At 41.5% G+C, this 20,067-nt stretch overlaps 1 protein-coding gene across 1 annotated transcript in view; it reads right to left on the minus strand.

Annotated features, from left to right (window-relative positions):
• The window catches only part of TMPRSS15 (transmembrane serine protease 15), a 236,808-nt gene that overhangs the window by 176,269 nt on the left and 40,472 nt on the right, over positions 1 to 20,067 (minus strand). Inside the window, exon 6 of the mRNA XM_083170669.1 lies at positions 5,204 to 5,312. Coding sequence (XP_083026795.1) covers positions 5,204 to 5,312 — 109 coding nt within the window. The remainder of the gene's footprint in view (positions 1 to 5,203; positions 5,313 to 20,067) is intronic.

A 20,067-nucleotide genomic window follows, 5' to 3' on the forward strand; every position in this document is an offset into this window, starting at 1 on the left:
TTCACTTGGTACAAGCACTTCTCATCTTCTTCAGTGGACTCTCCCACTTAAAGACTACAGTCTACAAGAAAGCACTGGAGGATTGCCATCTCCATAAAGCTGGTGGTCTACCCTCTGCTCCCAGGGGACTATACAACAAGTGAGGCACCACAGCAACGCACACAAACAATGGACAGGTCACATTGACCCATGGGTGAATATAATATGCTGTGATAGCTTCATGATTTTTTTTTATAAAATAGTTTTTTTAGAATATAGGATCTTAATATCATTAAAATTGTGATTCTGAATTGATAACGTTGTTATACTTTTTTAGCGCAGTTATTCTTTCTTTTATATGGGTATTCCTTATTCAGGAGTGATACCCCGATTATTGTTACCGCAGCTTGGCACAATAGCTCATAACAAAATGCCATATTAGATATTTGTCATCTTCTCCATTTCTTGTAGATCTAGACAATAATTCCCAACCTCCAGATGAAGGGCCTATTTCTGACCTGATTGCAGGGCACATTTTGGAGCTGATTCAGACTTGCTCATTGAGCAGTGAATTCATCCCATCTCTAATGGTGGGGAACTGTGCATAGGCGGATGTGCAGACCCCCGCAAAAAAGCACGTGAAATTTTCATTACCCGGGGCACTCGCTGCCTGATTGGCAGGCAGGGGGCATTCCATAGTGGACGCACAGGTGAAAAACACGAGAATTGGATTTGGAGGGGTAAATGTACGAGGGTCCATGTTTTCAGAGGTGCATGAGTTCACCCGAGAATGGCCATATTTTTAAAGCGGCAATCATTCACAAAGCAAAACAAACTTGTATTGCCCTGTAAATGATTGCCACTTTTAAAATATGGCCATTCTCAGAAAAACTACGAAGCCTCCAGCTTCTCGCACCCTATTACATTTACCCTTAATTCTGAGCCAAAATACTTGAGGGTGGTTTTGCAAAACCAAAATATGGCGATGGAATTAGAACAAAAACCAAGACCAAAAGATACAAAACCATGTACATCTCTGCTGTGTACGATATGCTCAGCCTGGTATATCACCTATTTTACCAACAAAAAATAGCTCAGATGTAATTTTATATGCAACATCTTAACACAAATCACCCACAATACTGTATATAACAGTGACAGAATGATGTGAGCTTTTAAATCCAAGATATAACTATTATCTTTGAATAAAACACATAAATCAAAGGATTTCAGTTCCGAAGATTGACGTTCTCTATTAAACTGCACTTTTAAATTAAGAAGCTGGGCGGGACTGACGGTTAGAGACTCTTCAATGGAAATGTCTAATCGCATATGTTACATGTTTAGTTATATAAAGGTATCATATGATTGCTTGCTTATTTACACTGTGTGAAGAAAGCAGTTGGAGCGCTGAAGTAAAAGACAGCGATATAAAATATCTCTGGTATGGATATGTATTAAAGGTTACATTCATAAAATGACTGTTTGGCTTCATAGTGGATAATGTATGTGCTGCTGTAAATTATTAGAATTTAAAAATAAATAAGTGCTCTGACTGAGTAGGGTGTATCATTACACATACACGCTTCTATTTGGAGATTGTCACCAAGAGAATAGAGATACTGTAATAGAACATACTGTAATGCAGTAAATTACTATATAGGTGGCTTTTGTTAAATTGTCTTTTTGTTGTTTGTATTAATAATATTTATTTGCTAGTTAAACTGACTCAGTTTGTTCTCTGTTGTACTATGATTATGTATAATGATATACAGTAGGAGCAAGTTTCATCTTTGCTCGTTTGGTTATGGCTAGCCATCACTAGCCATGGCTATTCTTTTGTTCTCAGCTGCAATACAATACGTATTGCAGCTGAGAACAATAGAATAGCCATGGCTAGCCATGGCCAAAGGAGCAAATATGAAACTTGCTCCTACTGTATAATACATGTTTGGAATGGGTGAACGGGATGCAGTCAAAATCCCGACGGTCAAAATCCCGACAGGGTCAAAATCCCGAATGGGTCAAAATACCGACAAGGACAAAATCCCGACATGGACAAGATCCCGACATTTAAAAGCCCGACAGGGTCAAAATCCCGACATTTACAATCCTGACTGGGTAAAAATCCCGACATATAGAATGTACAAGTGAAACAGTCTACATGCCTTTCAGTCGATAGGTGCGAGGTCGACATGGTTTTTTTCACTGTTTTTTGAATCGACATGTGCCGACAGGCGGTATTTCATGCCCTACCATCCACTAGGGCATGGTGGGAGAATAAAATAGCGTGCCCGAAGCATTGCGAGCGGCTGCGGTTCACTTGCAACTGTGTCCATGTCGACTGTGTCGACATTCGGGTAAAAAAAAACAGTGAAAAAACCCATGTCGACCTCTCACCTGTTGACCGAAAGGCATGTAGACTGTTTCACCTGTACATTCTATATGTCGGGATTTTGACCCTGTCGGGATTTTAAGTGTCGGGATTTTGACCCTGTCGGGATTTTAAATGTCGGGATTTTGACCCTGTCGGGATTTTAAATGTCGGGATTTTGTCCATGTCGGTATTTTGACCCATTCGTGATTTTCACCCTGTCGGGATTTGGACCGTCGGGATTTCATACCGAATCCGGGCGAACAACCCATGTTCTATCTACAGTAGCACCTGCTAAAATTTGTCCCACCGCACTAAGAGCCTAATTCAAGTTGGCTCGTTATGCAGCTAGCTGCCTATCAAGCCTATAATTGCCTCACGCAGCCCGTCTGAACGACTCCCCCATCGCCGAATCCCCTCGGCAACGTGCGAACACATCTCCTCTCATGCTACCGCCCCTTACATGCCCTGGCCTTCCCTCACCACAGCGAATGGTCCAGTGAGTGTGTAACTAGCTGAAGCTGTTCGCTGCTTAGGTTTGCATATTGCGCAGAAAAGCGTATTGACAAACCCCGACCATCAACGAGCGATCCTGAATCAGACCCTAAGTGACCTAATTAATTTGTACTTTATTTAATATGAACGTAATGGGACTGTCACATGACTAACCGCTTGTTGCCTATTTAATTTCTTATATGCTTACAAATGTACCCACAAATAGCAGCCGCTTCCACCAATAGGAGATGAGCGTGAACATCCACCTGTCTTCAGTTGACCACATCTGGGCAACTGTACTGCCCCCAGCCCTCCGCTTGCTAAGCCGTCAATAATATCTGTACCTCCAATATAAGAGTAACTCCCAGAGGCAATGTAGTCGTCTGCCTCCAGGCTCCAGGCCTTGAAGGGGCACCTGCATGTACAGCTGTACGAGTATGGTTCCCAGCAGGATCCAAGTCTGACTACTGCTCTTCCAACAGAGCTCTGTGGTGCACTTGCATAGTTAACTGGCACTGGGGCAGATGTATTAAGCCTTAACAAGAGATAAATGCGATGGTAATAAAGAGAGATAAACGTCCAGCCAATCACTTCCTAACTGCCAAGTTACAGGCTGTGTTTGAAAAAGTCAGTAAGGAGCTGATTGGCTGGACGTTTATCTCTCTTTATCACCCTTGCATTTATCTCTTGTTAAGGCTTAATACATATGCCCCTCTATCCCAAGAGCCATGTTAACACCTGCAGTAGGGGGCAGGTTGGCTCCAGTCTGGTACTGCTCAGACTGTGCTTCAGCAAGTGACGGACTGTGAGATGGGACTTACTGTTGAACACTGATTCTTAATGCTTATAAGTCTGACCCTGTCCCACTGGTCATTCTCACAAGGCGTAGCTGGGGCCCTGTCTGTTCTCTGATGGCTCAAGGACACACACACACAAAATATTTGCTTTCCCTTTTTTTAAGGACTTGCGTCTAGCCGATTGGGATGAACTTATGCCTCTGCTCCAATATTATCTGCAGGGCCATAACTAGGGATGCACAAGTAGTGCTGTTGAAAAAAGGGCAAATGGCCCTTTAAAGGAGTTCGCCTATGTTCAGACTATCCAAGACCCCTCCTATTTCTCTTGCCAACAGTGTAGTCTTTGTATCACTGATCAGCGGTGCCACTATTAGACTTTATGGATGTGCTAGAGTCTATAATTATGCACAGGGCAAAGTATGCCAGACTCCATAGACCAGGCATTCCCAACCACTGTCCTCAAGGCACACCAACAGTGCAGGTTTTAGTGATATCCAGGCTTCAGCACAGATGGTTTCATCAGAATCCCTCAGATACGGATTAAGTCACCTGTGCTCAAGCCTGGATATCTAGAAAACCTGCACTGTTGGTGTGCCTTGAGGACCGTGGTTGGGAATGCCTGCCATAGAGGTAAGTACTGAAAAAATAGGTGCCCCCATTATACAATATATATACCACCTGAGGTGGCAGTGTCACTATATTTGGCTTTCTGGTATGACACCTTGCAGCCTGTAGCTGGTATGACTAGCTGGGCACTGATCTTTTTACTGAAATCACGTTGGTCTGTGTGCACTGCACACCCTGCACCCATTATAGATAAGCAAAGGCCTGCTCCCTTGTTCCGTGTGAGTGCAGTAACTGTGTTATTACATATCATAATGCTTATGGATGGTAAAGCCGCAGTAGCGTCCTGTATCATAAACCTGGGATCAGTAGCCAGGTGGAGCTGGGGATTAGTCGTTTCTACCCATGGTAAAATATCGGGCGCTGATCTGGGTGGTAAGACCAAGCGGCTACTCAACGCAATAGTAATAATAAACAAAAATCAATATTCAAGAGCTAAAGAGTAGCGCTACACAAAACCATGCAATAGACTGAATGGATCAATTAGAATAGCTAATAAATTGCATTAATTATTAAATATATATATAATAAAGGTTGTAAAGATAAATATGTCCATAACATCGAGGCCAATAAAGCACATACAATAATAACCTACTTGTTCCTGTCTCTGACAAGACCATCCTAATGTGAATAGGGATCCGCTCACCATTATTCAGACACAAGACAGTTTGATTGACACAGGGCTGGTGTCTCAATAAAGTAATGCGAGTAATTCACACATTTATGTAAATTGGAATCATTATGTAAATTGAAGCCTTTTCTTTATTTGCCCTCGGGGTCACCTGTAGTAGAGTTGCTTTAAATGACTATATACAGCATTACTATACCATATATAAGTTATTACCTAGCTTTTTGATTTCATGTATAACAATATAATATTGGTCCTAATTCTTAAACATTAAAAAAATAACTTTAAACATTAAATTGTACTTACCGTATTATCCAGCGACATGAAAGGTTTGGCCCATAAGGATGCGGGAAGTTTTTGGAATGAAATGTTCCGGAGTCTTCAATTAAGTAAAACTGACCATCACAAGGGCTGGCTGAAAAACATTATTGTTCATTTTTATTGTGTTTTTACTTTCAATCATGAAATTCTGAAAGCACATTTGTGAAAACACATTTGGGAGACCTAATTAAAAATTGAATTTTTTTTAACGAGCATTAAGTTCAATATACTAAAGTTGGGTACATACTAGGACTATGGTTTTTCAGTCAGGCCAGTCCACCACTTTATGATGGACTGACCCAGTACCCCTACCCCATTGTTTGGATTGCTAAAAATTGCTGCATTTATTGCCACTGCCTTGATAAAGGTCTGCATCAGCACCGAAACATCGGCAGGCTATCTTTTGACTGGATTAAACTCTGGACTTTTACATCCATGTGAAGACTAGTGAGGACTGTTTATCCCTCTTTTGGGATTTCTGGGTATGTAATTGGGATTGCTGACATATATATATATATATATATATATATCCAACAAGTGTGCGGCACTCGTAGTAGAAATGAAACACACTATGCAAAAGCCTTTGTGATCAACGTTTCCATTTTTTTATCAAATAGTCATCAGGATAAATGTGAACAAAAAACATACCTCTATAAATAGCAAACACAGCAAGTCAAAGTGAGTCGGGCAGGAGAGGGTAGAACACCCCCCCCTTCCGCTGGTTGTGTATGACGTCATCAATGATAGACGTCTCAAAGCAATTACATCATTGTTGTCATAGTGATCAAAAACACAAATGAGCAAAATAAATAACTGTGATTAAACAAGAAATATACAACGCAGTTATTAATCTTGTATATTTCTTGTTTATATATATATATATATATATATATATATATTTATATGTATATATATATATATATTTGATATTTTTATTAATATTATTATTATTCATATGTTTGTTTATGTCTATCATTGATGTTGTGTGCTCTAGTCTTTGGATACATCAGGGATTTTTCCTTTTTTCTTATGCACTTTCCTCACTTTTCTCACATTATACATGCTTTAATGCACAACATTATATGCTTTCAGAACCTAAAATAATTTTCAGAATAAATTTCACTGAAACACATAAATTACTATGTTTTTTTTATAATTTTTCTATTACTGTTGAAATTATTAGTCAATATTAACCCCTTCCCGACATTTGACGTACATTTACGTCATGGCCGGGATGTACTTCCCGACACATGGCATAAATGTACGTCATGGCTTTAAACTGTCACCGCGTCTGTAGACGCGGTGACAGTTTAAACATGTCTGCTGTCCCTGACAGCAGACATGTCCCTGCATGCCCAGGGGGGGCTGCGATGCCGCCCCCCCGTCAGCGATCGCTGTGATTGGCTGTTCAGTGTGAACAGCCATTCACAGCGTTTTCCTGTGTACCGGCGAATAACGTTCGCCGGTGACACAGGGATCGGTGGTGATTGGTGCTGTAAAGTACAGCACCAATCACCACGGGGTGTAAGGGTGACACTGGTGTCACCCCACCTCACCCCACCCGCCCCCAAAGGCCGTGATTGGTTCGTCGGACCGACGAACCAATCACAGCCATGGAGGGTGATTTAAACTAACGGTGACTGCACTGCAGACGCCATTCCGGTCTGGAATTGCGTGCAGTGCGGTCACCGTGCCTATCTGCCGCGATATACTGACCTGATCCTTGCAAATACTTACCTGATCACTGCTTGTAGCGTTCCTGGATCTTGTAACTTCTTGTGACTTCCTGTGTTGTGCTGTGCTGTGTTGTGCTGCTGCAGTGTGATAGATTTATAGATAGAGAGATAGAGAGAGAGAGATAGAGAGAGATAGAGAGAGCTAGTGACAGAGAGTGCTATATTTTGTGCTGCTGCAGTGTGATAGAGTTATAGATAGAGAGATAGAGAGAGATAGAGAGATAGTGACAGATTGTGCTATATATTTTTTATATATATACAGCTGTACTGCGTGTGCAACTGACTGCTGCCCCCCCCTTTTGTGCTGATCAGTATAAATTAACTGATCAGCAACTTTTTGGGGGCGCAGGGTTTTTTTTTTTATATATATACCTGTCAGTGCTGCTGCTGCAGTGTCATAGAGTGATAGATAGTGAGAGATAGAGAGATAGAGAGAGATAGTGATAGAAAGTGCTATATTTTGTGTCTGCTGCCCCCCTTTTGTGCACCCCCAGCAACTTTTTGGGGGTGCAGGGGTTATTTTTTATATATATAACTGTCAGTGCTGCTGCTGCAGTGTCATAGAGTGATAGATAGAGAGAGATAGAGAGATAGAGAGAGATAGAGAGAGATAGTGACAGAGAGTGATAGAGAGTGCTATATTTTGTGTCTGCTGCCCCCCTTTTGTGCACCCCCAGCAACTTTTTGGGGGTGCAGGGGTTATTTTTTATATATATAACTGTCAGTGCTGCTGCTGCAGTGTCATAGAGTGATAGATAGTGAGAGATAGAGAGAGATAGAGAGAGATAGTGACAGAGAGTGATAGAGAGTGCTATATTTTGTGTCTGCTGCCCCCCCCTTTTGTGCTGATCACTATATCTGAGGTGATCAGCAACTTTTTGGGGGTGCAGAGGTTTTTTTTATATATATATACCTGTCAGTTGCTGCCAGTTGCACTGTCAGTTGCACCAAAGGTTGTGCACCTGCTGCCCCTCACTGGTAATCAGTGTCGCATCACTGATCACCTTTTTTTTTTTTTTTTTGAGGGTGCTGTGGGGTCTTTTTTTAATTTTTTTTTTGATCAAATTCCTGTTGCCTTTGAGCGCTGTTCAGTGACGGACGTTACTGACCAACATCTGTGCTCAATTTTTGGCGCAGGACCTTTTTTTTTTTTTTTTTTTTTTTTTGCACTACATACACACTACACACTACATACTACATTGAAATAAAGTTTGTACCCCCCTACACTATACACGTGTTGAAACATTTCACTACCAGAAACACAAAAATAAAAATGTCATCCCAAATGTCATCCCAAATGTCATCCCAGTCATCCAGAAGAATGTATTCAGCGGAGGAGGCATATGCCATGCTTGCCTCTGACTCTGACACAGCCAGTGAGGCAAGCGGGGAATTTGAAGGATTCATCTTAAGCTCCTCTTCCTCCTCTAGTGATGAGGGACCCCCTCAAAGACGCCCCCGTAGAGCAGCTGAGACCCCCCCCCAAATAATTGATCTCGTATGGACCCCACCACCAGACAATTTTGAGCCCCAGGTTCCTGAGTTTTTGGCCATCCCAGGAATCCAATTTGATTCCACAGGTCTCAGAGAAATTGACTTTTTCAAATTATTTTTCTCTGATGATTTTATAAATTTAATGGTGGACCAAACTAATTTATATGCCCAGCAGTTTATTGCTCAAAACCCCACGTCATCATTTGCTAGGTGGACCCCTGTAGATGCAGTAGAGATGATGACGTTTTGGGGTCTGGTGTTTCATATGGGCATAGTAAAAAAGCCAGAAATTAGGCAATATTGGAGTACAGATGTTCTGTACAGCACCCCACTTTACCGTATGGCCATGACCCGGACTCGTTTTGAGTTAATCCTTAAATTTTTGCATTACAACGATAATGCACAGTGCCCACCCAGAGATGATCCCACCTTTGACCGGCTATTCAAAGTCAGGCCGGTCATTGATCATTTCAGTGCCAAATTTGAAGAGATGTACATCCCAGATAAATTCATTTGCATAGACGAGTCCCTTATACATTTTAAAGGAAGGGTTAAATTCCGCCAGTACCTTCCCAGTAAGAGGGCAAGGTATGGCATAAAAATGTATAAGCTGTGTGAAAGCACCTCAGGGTACACTCACAGGTTTAGGGTATATGAAGGGAAGGATTCAAGAATTGAACCGCCAGAATGCCCCCCCTCCCTCGTAGGTGTTAGTGGAAAAATTGTCTGGGATTTAGTGCACCCCTTCCTGGATAAAGGTTATCACCTCTATGTGGATAACTTTTACACTAGCATCCCCCTGTTTAAGGCCCTTGGTTCAAGAGGTACAGCAGCTTGCGGTACTGTGCGCAAGAACCAAAGAGGCCTCCCAAAAACGCACATTGCCCAAGTACTGAGAAGGGGTGAAAGCAGGGGAATATGCACCGAAAATATGTTGTTGGTCAAATATAAGGACAAGAGGGATGTCCTTATACTGACAACAATTCACGGAGACAGTACCACCTCCGTCCCTGTACGAGGTACCAGTACCCACACCTCAAAACCTAATTGTATCCTGGATTACAATAGGTACATGGGCGGAGTGGATCTTTCAGATCAGGTACTGAAGCCGTACAGTGCCCTGCGGAAAACAAAAATCTGGTACAAGAAGCTGGCCGTGTATATCATCCAGATGGCACTGTATAACGCTTACGTGCTATTCCGTTCTACCAGCCAGAGGGGGACATTTATGCACTTTCAAGAGGAAGTCATAAAGGGCCTAATATTTGGGAACCAGCAGGCAGAGGGCCCCAGTACTTCTAGAACTGGCCCCCGTATTGTACCAGGGCAGCATTTTCCTGATGAAATCCCCTCCACTGGAAAAAAGGGCAGGACACAAAAAAGGTGCAAAGTTTGCTATAAAAAGGGAATAAGAAAGCAAACTATTTTCCAGTGTGACACTTGCCCCGACAAACCCGGCCTATGTATAAAGGAGTGTTTTAAAATATACCACACATCTATGGATTATTAGGTTCATAATTTCACCGTGCTTCGGGGGTCTTGCTAATGCCACATAGCACCCACCATTCATTCCACCAGAATCTGAGCCGCAAAATCCAAAAATCACTCCTTCCCTTCTGAGTCCTGCCATGCACCCAACTGGTATTTTTTGGTCACATGTGAGGCATTGCCGTACTCGGGAGAAATTGGGGCACAGATTTTGGGGTGCTTTTTCTCCTTCATACCTTCTGAAAATGAAAAATTTTGAGCCAGAACTGCATTTTTGTGTAAAAAAATGTAATTTTTCATTTTCACTGCCCAGTTGTATCAAAATTGGTGAAACCCCTGGGGGTTTGAAATGTACACTATACCCCTAGATGAATTCCCTGAGGGGTGTAGTTTGCAAAATGGGGTCACTTGTGGGGGGTTCCACTGTATTGGTGCTTTGGGGGTCTTGCTAATGCGACATAGCACCCACCATTCATTCCACCAGAATCTGTGCTGCAAAATCCAAATATCACTCCTTCCCTTCTGAGTCCTGCCACTTTTTGGTCACACATGAGGCATTGCCGTACTCGGGAGAAATAGGGGCACAGATTTTGGGGTGCTTTTTCTCCTTCATTCCTTCTGAAAATGAAAAATTTTGAGCCAGAACTGCATTTTTGTGTAAAAAAATGTAATTTTTCATTTTCACTGCCCAGTTGTATCAAAATTGGTGAAACCCCTGGGGGTTTGAAATGTACACTATACCCCTAGATGAATTCCCTGAGGGGTGTAGTTTGCAAAATGGGGTCATTTGTGGGGGGGTTCCACTGTATTGGTGCTTTGGGGGTCTTGCTAATGCGACATAGCACCCACCAACATTCCACCAGAATCTGTGCTGCAAAATCCAAATATCACTCCTTCCCTTCTGAGTCCTGCCACTTTTTGGTCACACATGAGGCATTGCCGTACTCGGGAGAAATTGGGGCACAGATTTTGGGGTGCTTTTTCTCCTTCATACCTTCTGAAAATGAAAAATTTTGAGCCAGAACTGCATTTTTGTGTAAAAAAATGTAATTTTTCATTTTCACTGCCCAGTTGTATCAAAATTGGTGAAACCCCTGGGGGTTTGAAATGTACACTATACCCCTAGATGAATTCCCTGAGGGGTGTTGTTTGCAAAATGGGGTCACTTGTGGGGGGCTTCCACTGTATTGGTGCTTTGGAGGTCTTGCTAATGCGACATAGCACCCACCAACATTCCACCAGAATCTGAGCTGCAAAATCCAAAAATCACTCCTTCCCTTCTGAGTCCTGCCATGCACCCAAATGGTATTTTTTGGTCACATGTGAGGCATTGCCGTACTCGGGAGAAATTGGGGCACAGATTTTGGGGTGCTTTGTCTCCTTCATTCCTTGTGAAAATGAAAAATTTTGAGCCAGAACTGCATTTTTGTGTAAAAAATGTAATTTTTCATTTGCACAGCCCAGTTGTATCAAAATTGGTGAAACCCCTGGGGGTTTGAAATGTACACTATACCCCTAGACGAATTCCCTGAGGGGTGTAGTTTGCAAAATGGGGTCACTTGTGGGGGGCTTCCACTGTATTGGTGCTTTCGGGGTCTTGCTAATGCGACATAGCACCCACCAACATTCCACCAGAATCTGTGCTGCAAAATCCAAAAATCACTCCTTCCCTTCTGAGTCCTGCCATGCACCCAAATGGTATTTTTTGGTCACATGTGAGGCATTGCCATACTCGGGAGAAATTGGGGCACAGATTTTGGGGTGCTTTGTCTCCTTCATTCCTTGTGAAAATGAAAAATTTTGAGCCAGAACTGCATTTTTGTGTAAAAAATGTAATTTTTCATTTGCACAGCCCAGTTGTATCAAAATTGGTGAAACCCCTGGGGGTTTGAAATGTACACTATACCCCTAGATGAATTCCCTGAGGGGTGTAGTTTGCAAAATGGGGTCACTTGTGGGGGGCTTCCACTGTATTGGTGCTTTGGGGGTCTTGCTAATGCGACATAGCACCCACCAACATTCCACCAGAATCTGTGCTGCAAAATCCAAAAATCACTCCTTCCCTTCTGAGTCCTGCCATGCACCCAAATGGTATTTTTTGGTCACATGTGAGGCATTGCCGTAATCGGGAGAAATTGAGGCACAGATTTTGGGGTGCTTTGTCTCCTTCATTCCTTGTGAAAATGAAAAATTTTGAGCCAGAACTGCATTTTTGTGTAAAAAATGTAATTTTTCATTTGCACAGCCCAGTTGTATCAAAATTGGTGAAACCCCTGGGGGTTTGAAATGTACACTATACCCCTAGATGAATTCCCTGAGGGGTGTAGTTTGCAAAATGGGGTCACTTGTGGGGGGGGGGGGTTCCACTGTATTGGTGCTTGGGGGGTCTTGCTAATGCGACATAGCACCCACCAACATTCCACCAGAATCTGAGCTGCAAAATCCAAAAATCACTCCTTCCCTTCTGAGTCCTGCCATGCACCCAAATGGTATTTTTTGGTCACATGTGAGGCATTGCCGTACTCGGGAGAAATTGGGGCACAGATTTTGGGGTGCTTTTTCTCCTTCATACCTTCTGAAAATGAAAAATTTTGAGCCAGAACTGCATTTTTGTGTAAAAAATGTAATTTTTCATTTTCACTGCCCAGTTGTATCAAAATTGGTGAAACCCCTGGGGGTTTGAAATGTACACTATACCCCTAGATGAATTCCCTGAGGGGTGTAGTTTGCAAAATGGGGTCACTTGTGGGGGGCTTCCACTGTATTGGTGCTTTGGGGGTCTTGCTAATGCGACATAGCACCCACCAACATTCCACCAGAATCTGTGCTGCAAAATCCAAAAATCACTCCTTCCCTTCTGAGTCCTGCCATGCACCCAAATGGTATTTTTTGGTCACATGTGAGGCATTGCCGTACTCGGGAGAAATTGGGGCACAGATTTTGGGGTGCTTTGTCTCCTTCATTCCTTGTGAAAATGAAAAATTTTGAGCCAGAACTGCATTTTTGTGTAAAAAATGTAATTTTTCATTTGCACAGCCCAGTTGTATCAAAATTGGTGAAACCCCTGTGGGTTTGAAATGTACACTATACCCCTAGATGAATTCCCTGAGGGGTGTAGTTTGCAAAATGGGGTCACTTGTGGGGGGCTTCCACTGTATTGGTGCTTTGGGGGTCTTGCTAATGCGACATAGCACCCACCAACATTCCACCAGAATCTGTGCTGCAAAATCCAAAAATCACTCCTTCCCTTCTGAGTCCTGCCATGCACCCAAATGGTATTTTTTGGTCACATGTGAGGCATTGCCGTACTCGGGAGAAATTGGGGCACAGATTTTGGGGTGCTTTGTCTCCTTCATTCCTTGTGAAAATGAAAAATTTTGAGCCAGAACTGCATTTTTGTGTAAAAAATGTAATTTTTCATTTGCACAGCCCAGTTGTATCAAATTGGTGAAACCCCTGGGGGTTTGAAATGTACACTATACCCCTAGATGAATTCCCTGAGGGGTGTAGTTTGCAAAATGGGGTCACTTGTGGGGGGGGTTCCACTGTATTGGTGCTTGGGGGGTCTTGCTAATGCGACATAGCACCCACCAACATTCCACCAGAATCTGAGCTGCAAAATCCAAAAATCACTCCTTCCCTTCTGAGTCCTGCCATGCACCCAAATGGTATTTTTTGGTCACATGTGAGGCATTGCCGTACTCGGGAGAAATTGGGGCACAGATTTTTGGGTGCTTTTTCTCCTTCATACCTTCTGAAAATGAAAAATTTTGAGCCAGAACTGCATTTTTGTGTAAAAAAATGTAATTTTTCATTTTCACTGCCCAGTTGTATCAAAATTGGTGAAACCCCTGGGGGTTTGAAATGTACACTATACCCCTAGATGAATTCCCTGAGGGGTGTAGTTTGCAAAATGGGGTCACTTGTGGGGGGGTTCCACTGTATTGGTGCTTGGGGGGGTCTTGCTAATGCGACATAGCACCCACCAACATTCCACCAGAATCTGAGCTGCAAAATCCAAAAATCACTCCTTCCCTTCTGAGTCCTGCCATGCACCCAAATGGTATTTTTTGGTCACATGTGAGGCATTGCCGTACTCGGGAGAAATTGGGGCACAGATTTTGGGGTGCTTTGTCTCCTTCATTCCTTGTGAAAATGAAATATTTTGAGCCAGAACTGCATTTTTGTGTAAAAAATTTAATTTTTCATTTTCACTGCCCAGTTGTACCACAATTGGTGAAACCCCTGGGGGTTTGAAATGTACACTATACCCCTAGATGAATTCCCTGAGGGGTGTAGTTTGCAAAATGGGGTCACTTGTGGGGGGGTTCCTAAATTTTAGCATCTTATGGTGCCTAGAAACCTACATGGTGCCTAAAAAATAATCTCATAAAAAGGAGGCTCCAAAATCAAGTAGGTGCTCCTTCTATTATGAAGCCTGTGGTTTGGTCAACGTGCACACTAGGGCCACATATAGGATATTTATGAAAATAAAAGAATTGGGGGAATCAATTTTTAGTCACATTTCTCTAGTAAAATCTACTGTGTTCCTTAGAAAAATGTATTAAAATTGCAAATCTGCAAAAAAAATGAAATTTTGAAATTTCACCTACACTTTGTTTTAATTCCTGTGAAACACCTAAAGGGTTAACAAACTTCCAAAATGCTGTTTTGAATACTGTGAGGGGTGCAGTTTTTGAAATGGCATCATTTATGGGGGTGTCTCACATACAAGTCCCTCAAAGTCACATCAGAACTGAACTGGTCCCTAAAAAAATCAGTGTTTGAAATTTTCTTGAAAATTTGAGAATTTGCTATTCATATTGTAAGCCTCCTAGTGTCCAAAAAAATTAAAAGGAAGTTGAAATAATGATGGAAACATAAAGTAGACATATGGTCTATGTTAGTTATTAACTATTTTGAGTGGTATGATTATTTGTCTCACAAGCAGAAAATTTAACATTTTGCAAATTGCTAAATTTTCCATTTTTTTACGACATTTTGGTATTTTTCACAAAAAAACACAGACTGTATCGACCCAAATTTACCACTAATTTGAAGTACAATGTGTCACGAGAAAACAATCTCAAAATCACTGGGATAAGTAAAAGCAAAAAAAAGTTATCCCCACTTAAGTGATACATGTCAGATTTGAAAAAAAAGGGCTCTGTCAGGAAGGCAAAAACTGGCTGTGTCAGGAAGGGGTTAAGAAGTTCAGAATTATATTTTAAAAAAATAAAAAAATAGATTTTTTTATATGTAGTGCTGCGATTTACACTAGAAATAAATGGCTTAAGGTCAGAAAATGGTGATACAATTTCTTCAAAATGGATTACATGAAAAGACAACATTATACTTATTTTTTCATTTAACTTTTCCTGTTGTATATTTTACAGACAAATTGTACCAGCTGAAGTGTACCTTAGTGATTTGCTGGAATAGTAGAAAATGGCACCACTTTATGCAATTGCTATGCCAGCAATATGGAAAGTTGAACAATTTTCACCCCTCTCTTACAAAGTACAGCTTTCAGCAACATATGAAAGAAAAAGTTTTTTATTTATTTTTTTGTTCCTTAACCTTACCTAACATTTAAAATGGGAAAAAAGTAAGAAAAATACCAGTCTTTTTGAATTTGTTTAAATTAAATTATACGTAGTGTGATGACAAATGCACCCGTTTTTTTTTTATTCTTTCATTCTTTTTTTCATTTCATTTTTCTTCATGTTTCCAATGTAAACATGCTGCATTCTTTTTTAAGATCGGAGTTCTGTAATGTTGATGTGAATAACAGTGGTGAACCCTATAACTTTGGTCTGAAATGTCAAATTTAATTACCAAATTTGAAGGTTAAAATAGAAAATGACATGGCACACCTCTACTTGAGTGTCCAGATAAATTACCTGTTGAATTCTCAATAACTAACCCCTAGCATTAAATTCAGTGAAGTGCGGTGAGGTCAATGGTTTGGGAGGCACTGGCTAATTTCAGAGCCAGATTTAAACATGCATATACAGTACAGTACAAACCTGAAGGTTTATTTAGTTATACATTTTGTATGAGTATTATTCCATTCTAATTTTTATAGTCAAAACTCTGGAGCATTCTGGATTTTGACAGGTCAAGTGAGTGCTTACTTTGACTGCATCTGACTAGTCTACAGCATAGTGTTTTCTTTTTATCTATAATTATTTAGACAATTTATAAAAGTAAACTGTTTTTTTTTTATTGGCAAATTCCTTGCATGCCTATTTCTTCAGTTTTACAACACAAATAAGCGATATATTGATGATAGACTGAATGTGTGGAAAAGAATGCCGTGGCTATAGCATGGCCAATGTTACCTGGAGAACTGAGAAACAGAAATTGGTGGTCTAATTAAGTACGGATGGAAGATGGCAGTGATAGTTCTTTGTCCTCTGTAAATTCCTTGTAGTGCTAGTTCAGACTTGATATTCCAGGAAACGGAGCAGTGATGTCCAGATGGGCGGGGGGGGGGGGGGGGGGGGAGTTGTTAACTGTCGCATTTTGCAGCTTTATCAAAGGATTATTGAGAGCATGACTGCATTGGGCAATTTAGTAACTTTTGTTGTGATTATCCAATCTCCTACAGAAAGTGACTTGTATTTCCTAAACATTTAAAAAAAATTTTTAAATAGAAGTTTTAATCCTGGCCAAGGATATGGGCTTATGCACCACATCCAGGTAACCTCATCATTAGGTGAATCCGTCACATTCTAAGGGTTCAAGTCTTGGGTGAGAAACATTACTCAGCCAGCCCACCCAAACCACTCCAAGGCAGCACACTAGTGGGAGATAGCAAGTCTCAGTGGCCGAACTCTGGGAGGCAATGGAGTCATCTGCCGCCAGGCTCCGGCTCCCAAGGGGGCACCTCACCTACCCTGCTAAATAAGTTAATTGAAAACCGTCAATATGGCCTTTGTAGTTCTGAAATATATGTGTTCTCTCTCTCTCTAAATATATATAGCTACACACACACACACACACACACATATATATATATATATATATATATATATATATAAAACACATATATTTCATATATTATTTAAGGGTGGGGGTGTGTGTGTGTGGAGGAGGGGGGGGGGGGCACTAATATATATCTTGCCTCCAGGCAACCGGGACAAACTTACACCACTGGCAAGTCTCGTCGCAGATAGCTTTCTCCTCAAAGTCCACTCAGTTCTATGATAGGCCAACCATGATAAATTAGTCTCTTAGGGCCAGATGTATTAAGCTTCAAAAAGTGATAAAGTGGAGAGTAGTAAACAACCATCCAGTCAGCTTCTACCTGTCATTTTTCAAACCCAGTGTGTAACATGGCAGTTAGAAGCTGATTGGCTGGCTGTTTATCGCTCTCCATTTGATCACTTTATAAAGCTTGATACCTCTGGCCCTTAATGTGGGTGGGATATAGAACCTGAATGACTTCACTGTATAAAAGTTGCACAGTGTACAGTACAGTAAATCTTAATCCCACCACAGATACACTACTGTACTACTGTATGTAGATTACAAAACAGAGGACACACACCACATAATTTAATCCTCACCTGCAGCTTTGGTATCATGACAAACGTTCTGTTTTTGACCACCAAAGTTATGTGTTGCAGTTTCCATCATGGCTACAGTAAGGTACACTACTGTACAAGGTCAATAAACGTTTAGATGTTGAGCTGAGTGACTCTTTACATTGTCTGGATGGAATGTGATTGGCCTGCTTATCAGGAAATCACCTCGCACTGACACAATATTGGTCTCAGTACTGTAGTTTTCATCCATGAAGCATTTGCAACAGAAATGCTGAAACGCTGATATCCCTCAACTGGGAGACCTGCTGTGACTTGAAGATGTATATACCATGCTATCATCATAGCACGGTATATAAGTATATTCTGCTGGTGTCCTGTGTTGCCATAAAAGAAAAGTCAATTGGTGCTTCTGAATCTGTATGGGTCCAGTCCAGTGATACAGCTGCATAATTTCAGTCCAATGATATTCCAGAAAGATAATGGAAAACCAAAATTTGGAGGATAAAATAGTGAAAGAACAAGAACCACTTCCTCCTGTTGCTGAAGCTGCTGCCACTAGTTTTGACATAGACAATGAAATGTCATCAATGTTGTATGCCAAGGCCGATGCCCAATGTCATCGTAGACATAATTTTTTAGTGCAGCCAGGACCTCGTCAGCGGGGACGAACTGTTAAACTGTGAGGACCAGGATGTACACACTGAAGGGTGTGAGGAATCGGAGGATGAGGGTGAGGATGAGGATCTTGCCTCTGTAGTGCCGGTTTGTAAGGAAGATAGATAAATTGCTTCTGTTTTTGTGGGGGCCCAAACAAACCAATCACTTCCGCCATAGTCGTGTGGCAGACCCTGCCGCTGAAATGATTGGTTTGTTAAACACAGTAGTATATGTCCTATGCAACATAAGGGTGGGTGGAAGGGCACAAGGACAATTCCATCTTGCACCTCTTTTTTTGGCATTATGTGCTCTCTGGGGCCTAGTTTTTCAAACGGCCATGCTGTCTGTCCCTGCAGTGCCACTCCTAGATGAGCCATGTGTTTGTGCCACAAACTTGTGTCTCTTAGCATAGACATTCAGCTACCTTTTGGCCTAAAAAACTTTCAGGATAGACTAAAAATTAGTGGAAAATAATGTTATTGAGGATAATAATAGCGTAGTAGAGATTTTAGAGTTTTTTATGGTTTTTAAAAAATAAAAATACAGATCCAATCCACAAACATGAAACACGGAAGGGTGGTGTTTTGCAAGAGATCCAGACCCAAAACACGGTCGGAGATACAGACCCAAAGTGCCAGGTGCACACCACTAGTACAAACTAAATTAAATAATAATGTATGTCAGCAGTTTTTGAAGCAGGGCACCCTAGATTATTAGAATTTTTTTTTTCACAGCACCCCTAGGCCAATTGGGAGATGTGTTTATACTTTAGGTCTTCCGTTGGGTTAGTTATGTGGCACAAGATTTGCTTCTGTTTGTCCACATACAGGGCCTTATTTTGGTTCACTTCTTAGATGGACAAAACCATGTGCACTGCAGGTGGGGTAGATGTTACTTGTGCAGAGAGAGTTAGAATTGGGTGGGGTTTTACTTTAAAGTGAGATCTATTTTGCAGTGTAAAAATAAAACAGTCAGTATTTTCCCTGCACAGAAACAAAATAACTCACCCAAATCTAATTCTCTCTGCACATTTTACATCTGCCCCACCTGCAATGCACATGGTTTTGTCCATCTAAGAAGGAATTTGTCAGAAGGAGTGAACCAGAATAAGGCTCAAGGTGTAGAAGTTTCAGCATGCAATGACTGTGTTTATGTAGTGTTGAATCTTGCAGTAACTGGCCCGCACAGCATTCAGTAATTGCAGTGCTTAATAAAAACACATTAACATTAAATTGGATTTAGGAGAAAGCTGCAATGCTATTTGACCGCATCTGCTAAAACTACCTATACACAAAATACATAGTAACATTTACTAATTTACAGCGTGGAGGTTAATTTTTTTTCAATGCTTTCTTCAAACACTGTGGGCAAATGAATGCCTGCTAATTAAAAAACGGAAGAAAGTAACAACTACAACATATAATCATAAGCGAGACTGATATTGGTTCCTCTCCCTTCAGAGATGGACTTGCACACCATAGCAGTGGCAGCAGCAAGGGAGATGGTGAGCAGTACTGAGGGCATTGTGTAAGTGGCACATTTGGGGGCATTGCGTAAGTGGCACTACTGGGGGCATTATGTGTACTTGCCACTTTTAGGGGGAATTGTGTAAGTGGCACTTGGGGGCATTGTGTAAGTGGCATTAATGGGCGTACTATGTAAGTGGCACTATTTGGGCATTGTGTAAGTGGCACTACTGGGGACATTCTGAAGGTTATTCTGATTGACACACAGTGCTGTGAAGTTTGCAGTGCTGTGAAGTTTGCAGCGCTGCGTGTCATTTTAAGCCTGCCCGCCACTCGCACTCAAATTATGTGAAAGGTACATGCAAAACTAAGACACTCTCAGGTGTTTTAGCTTTGCGTGTGTTCTCGAGGGGAACATGGCAGGCAGCCGACATCTGGTGATATAAGCTGCCCGC

The sequence above is a fragment of the Crinia signifera genome, chromosome 2 (genome assembly GCF_055691185.1).
Source record: "Crinia signifera chromosome 2, ASM5569118v1, whole genome shotgun sequence".
In the NCBI taxonomy this organism is placed as follows: Eukaryota; Metazoa; Chordata; class Amphibia; order Anura; family Myobatrachidae; genus Crinia; species Crinia signifera.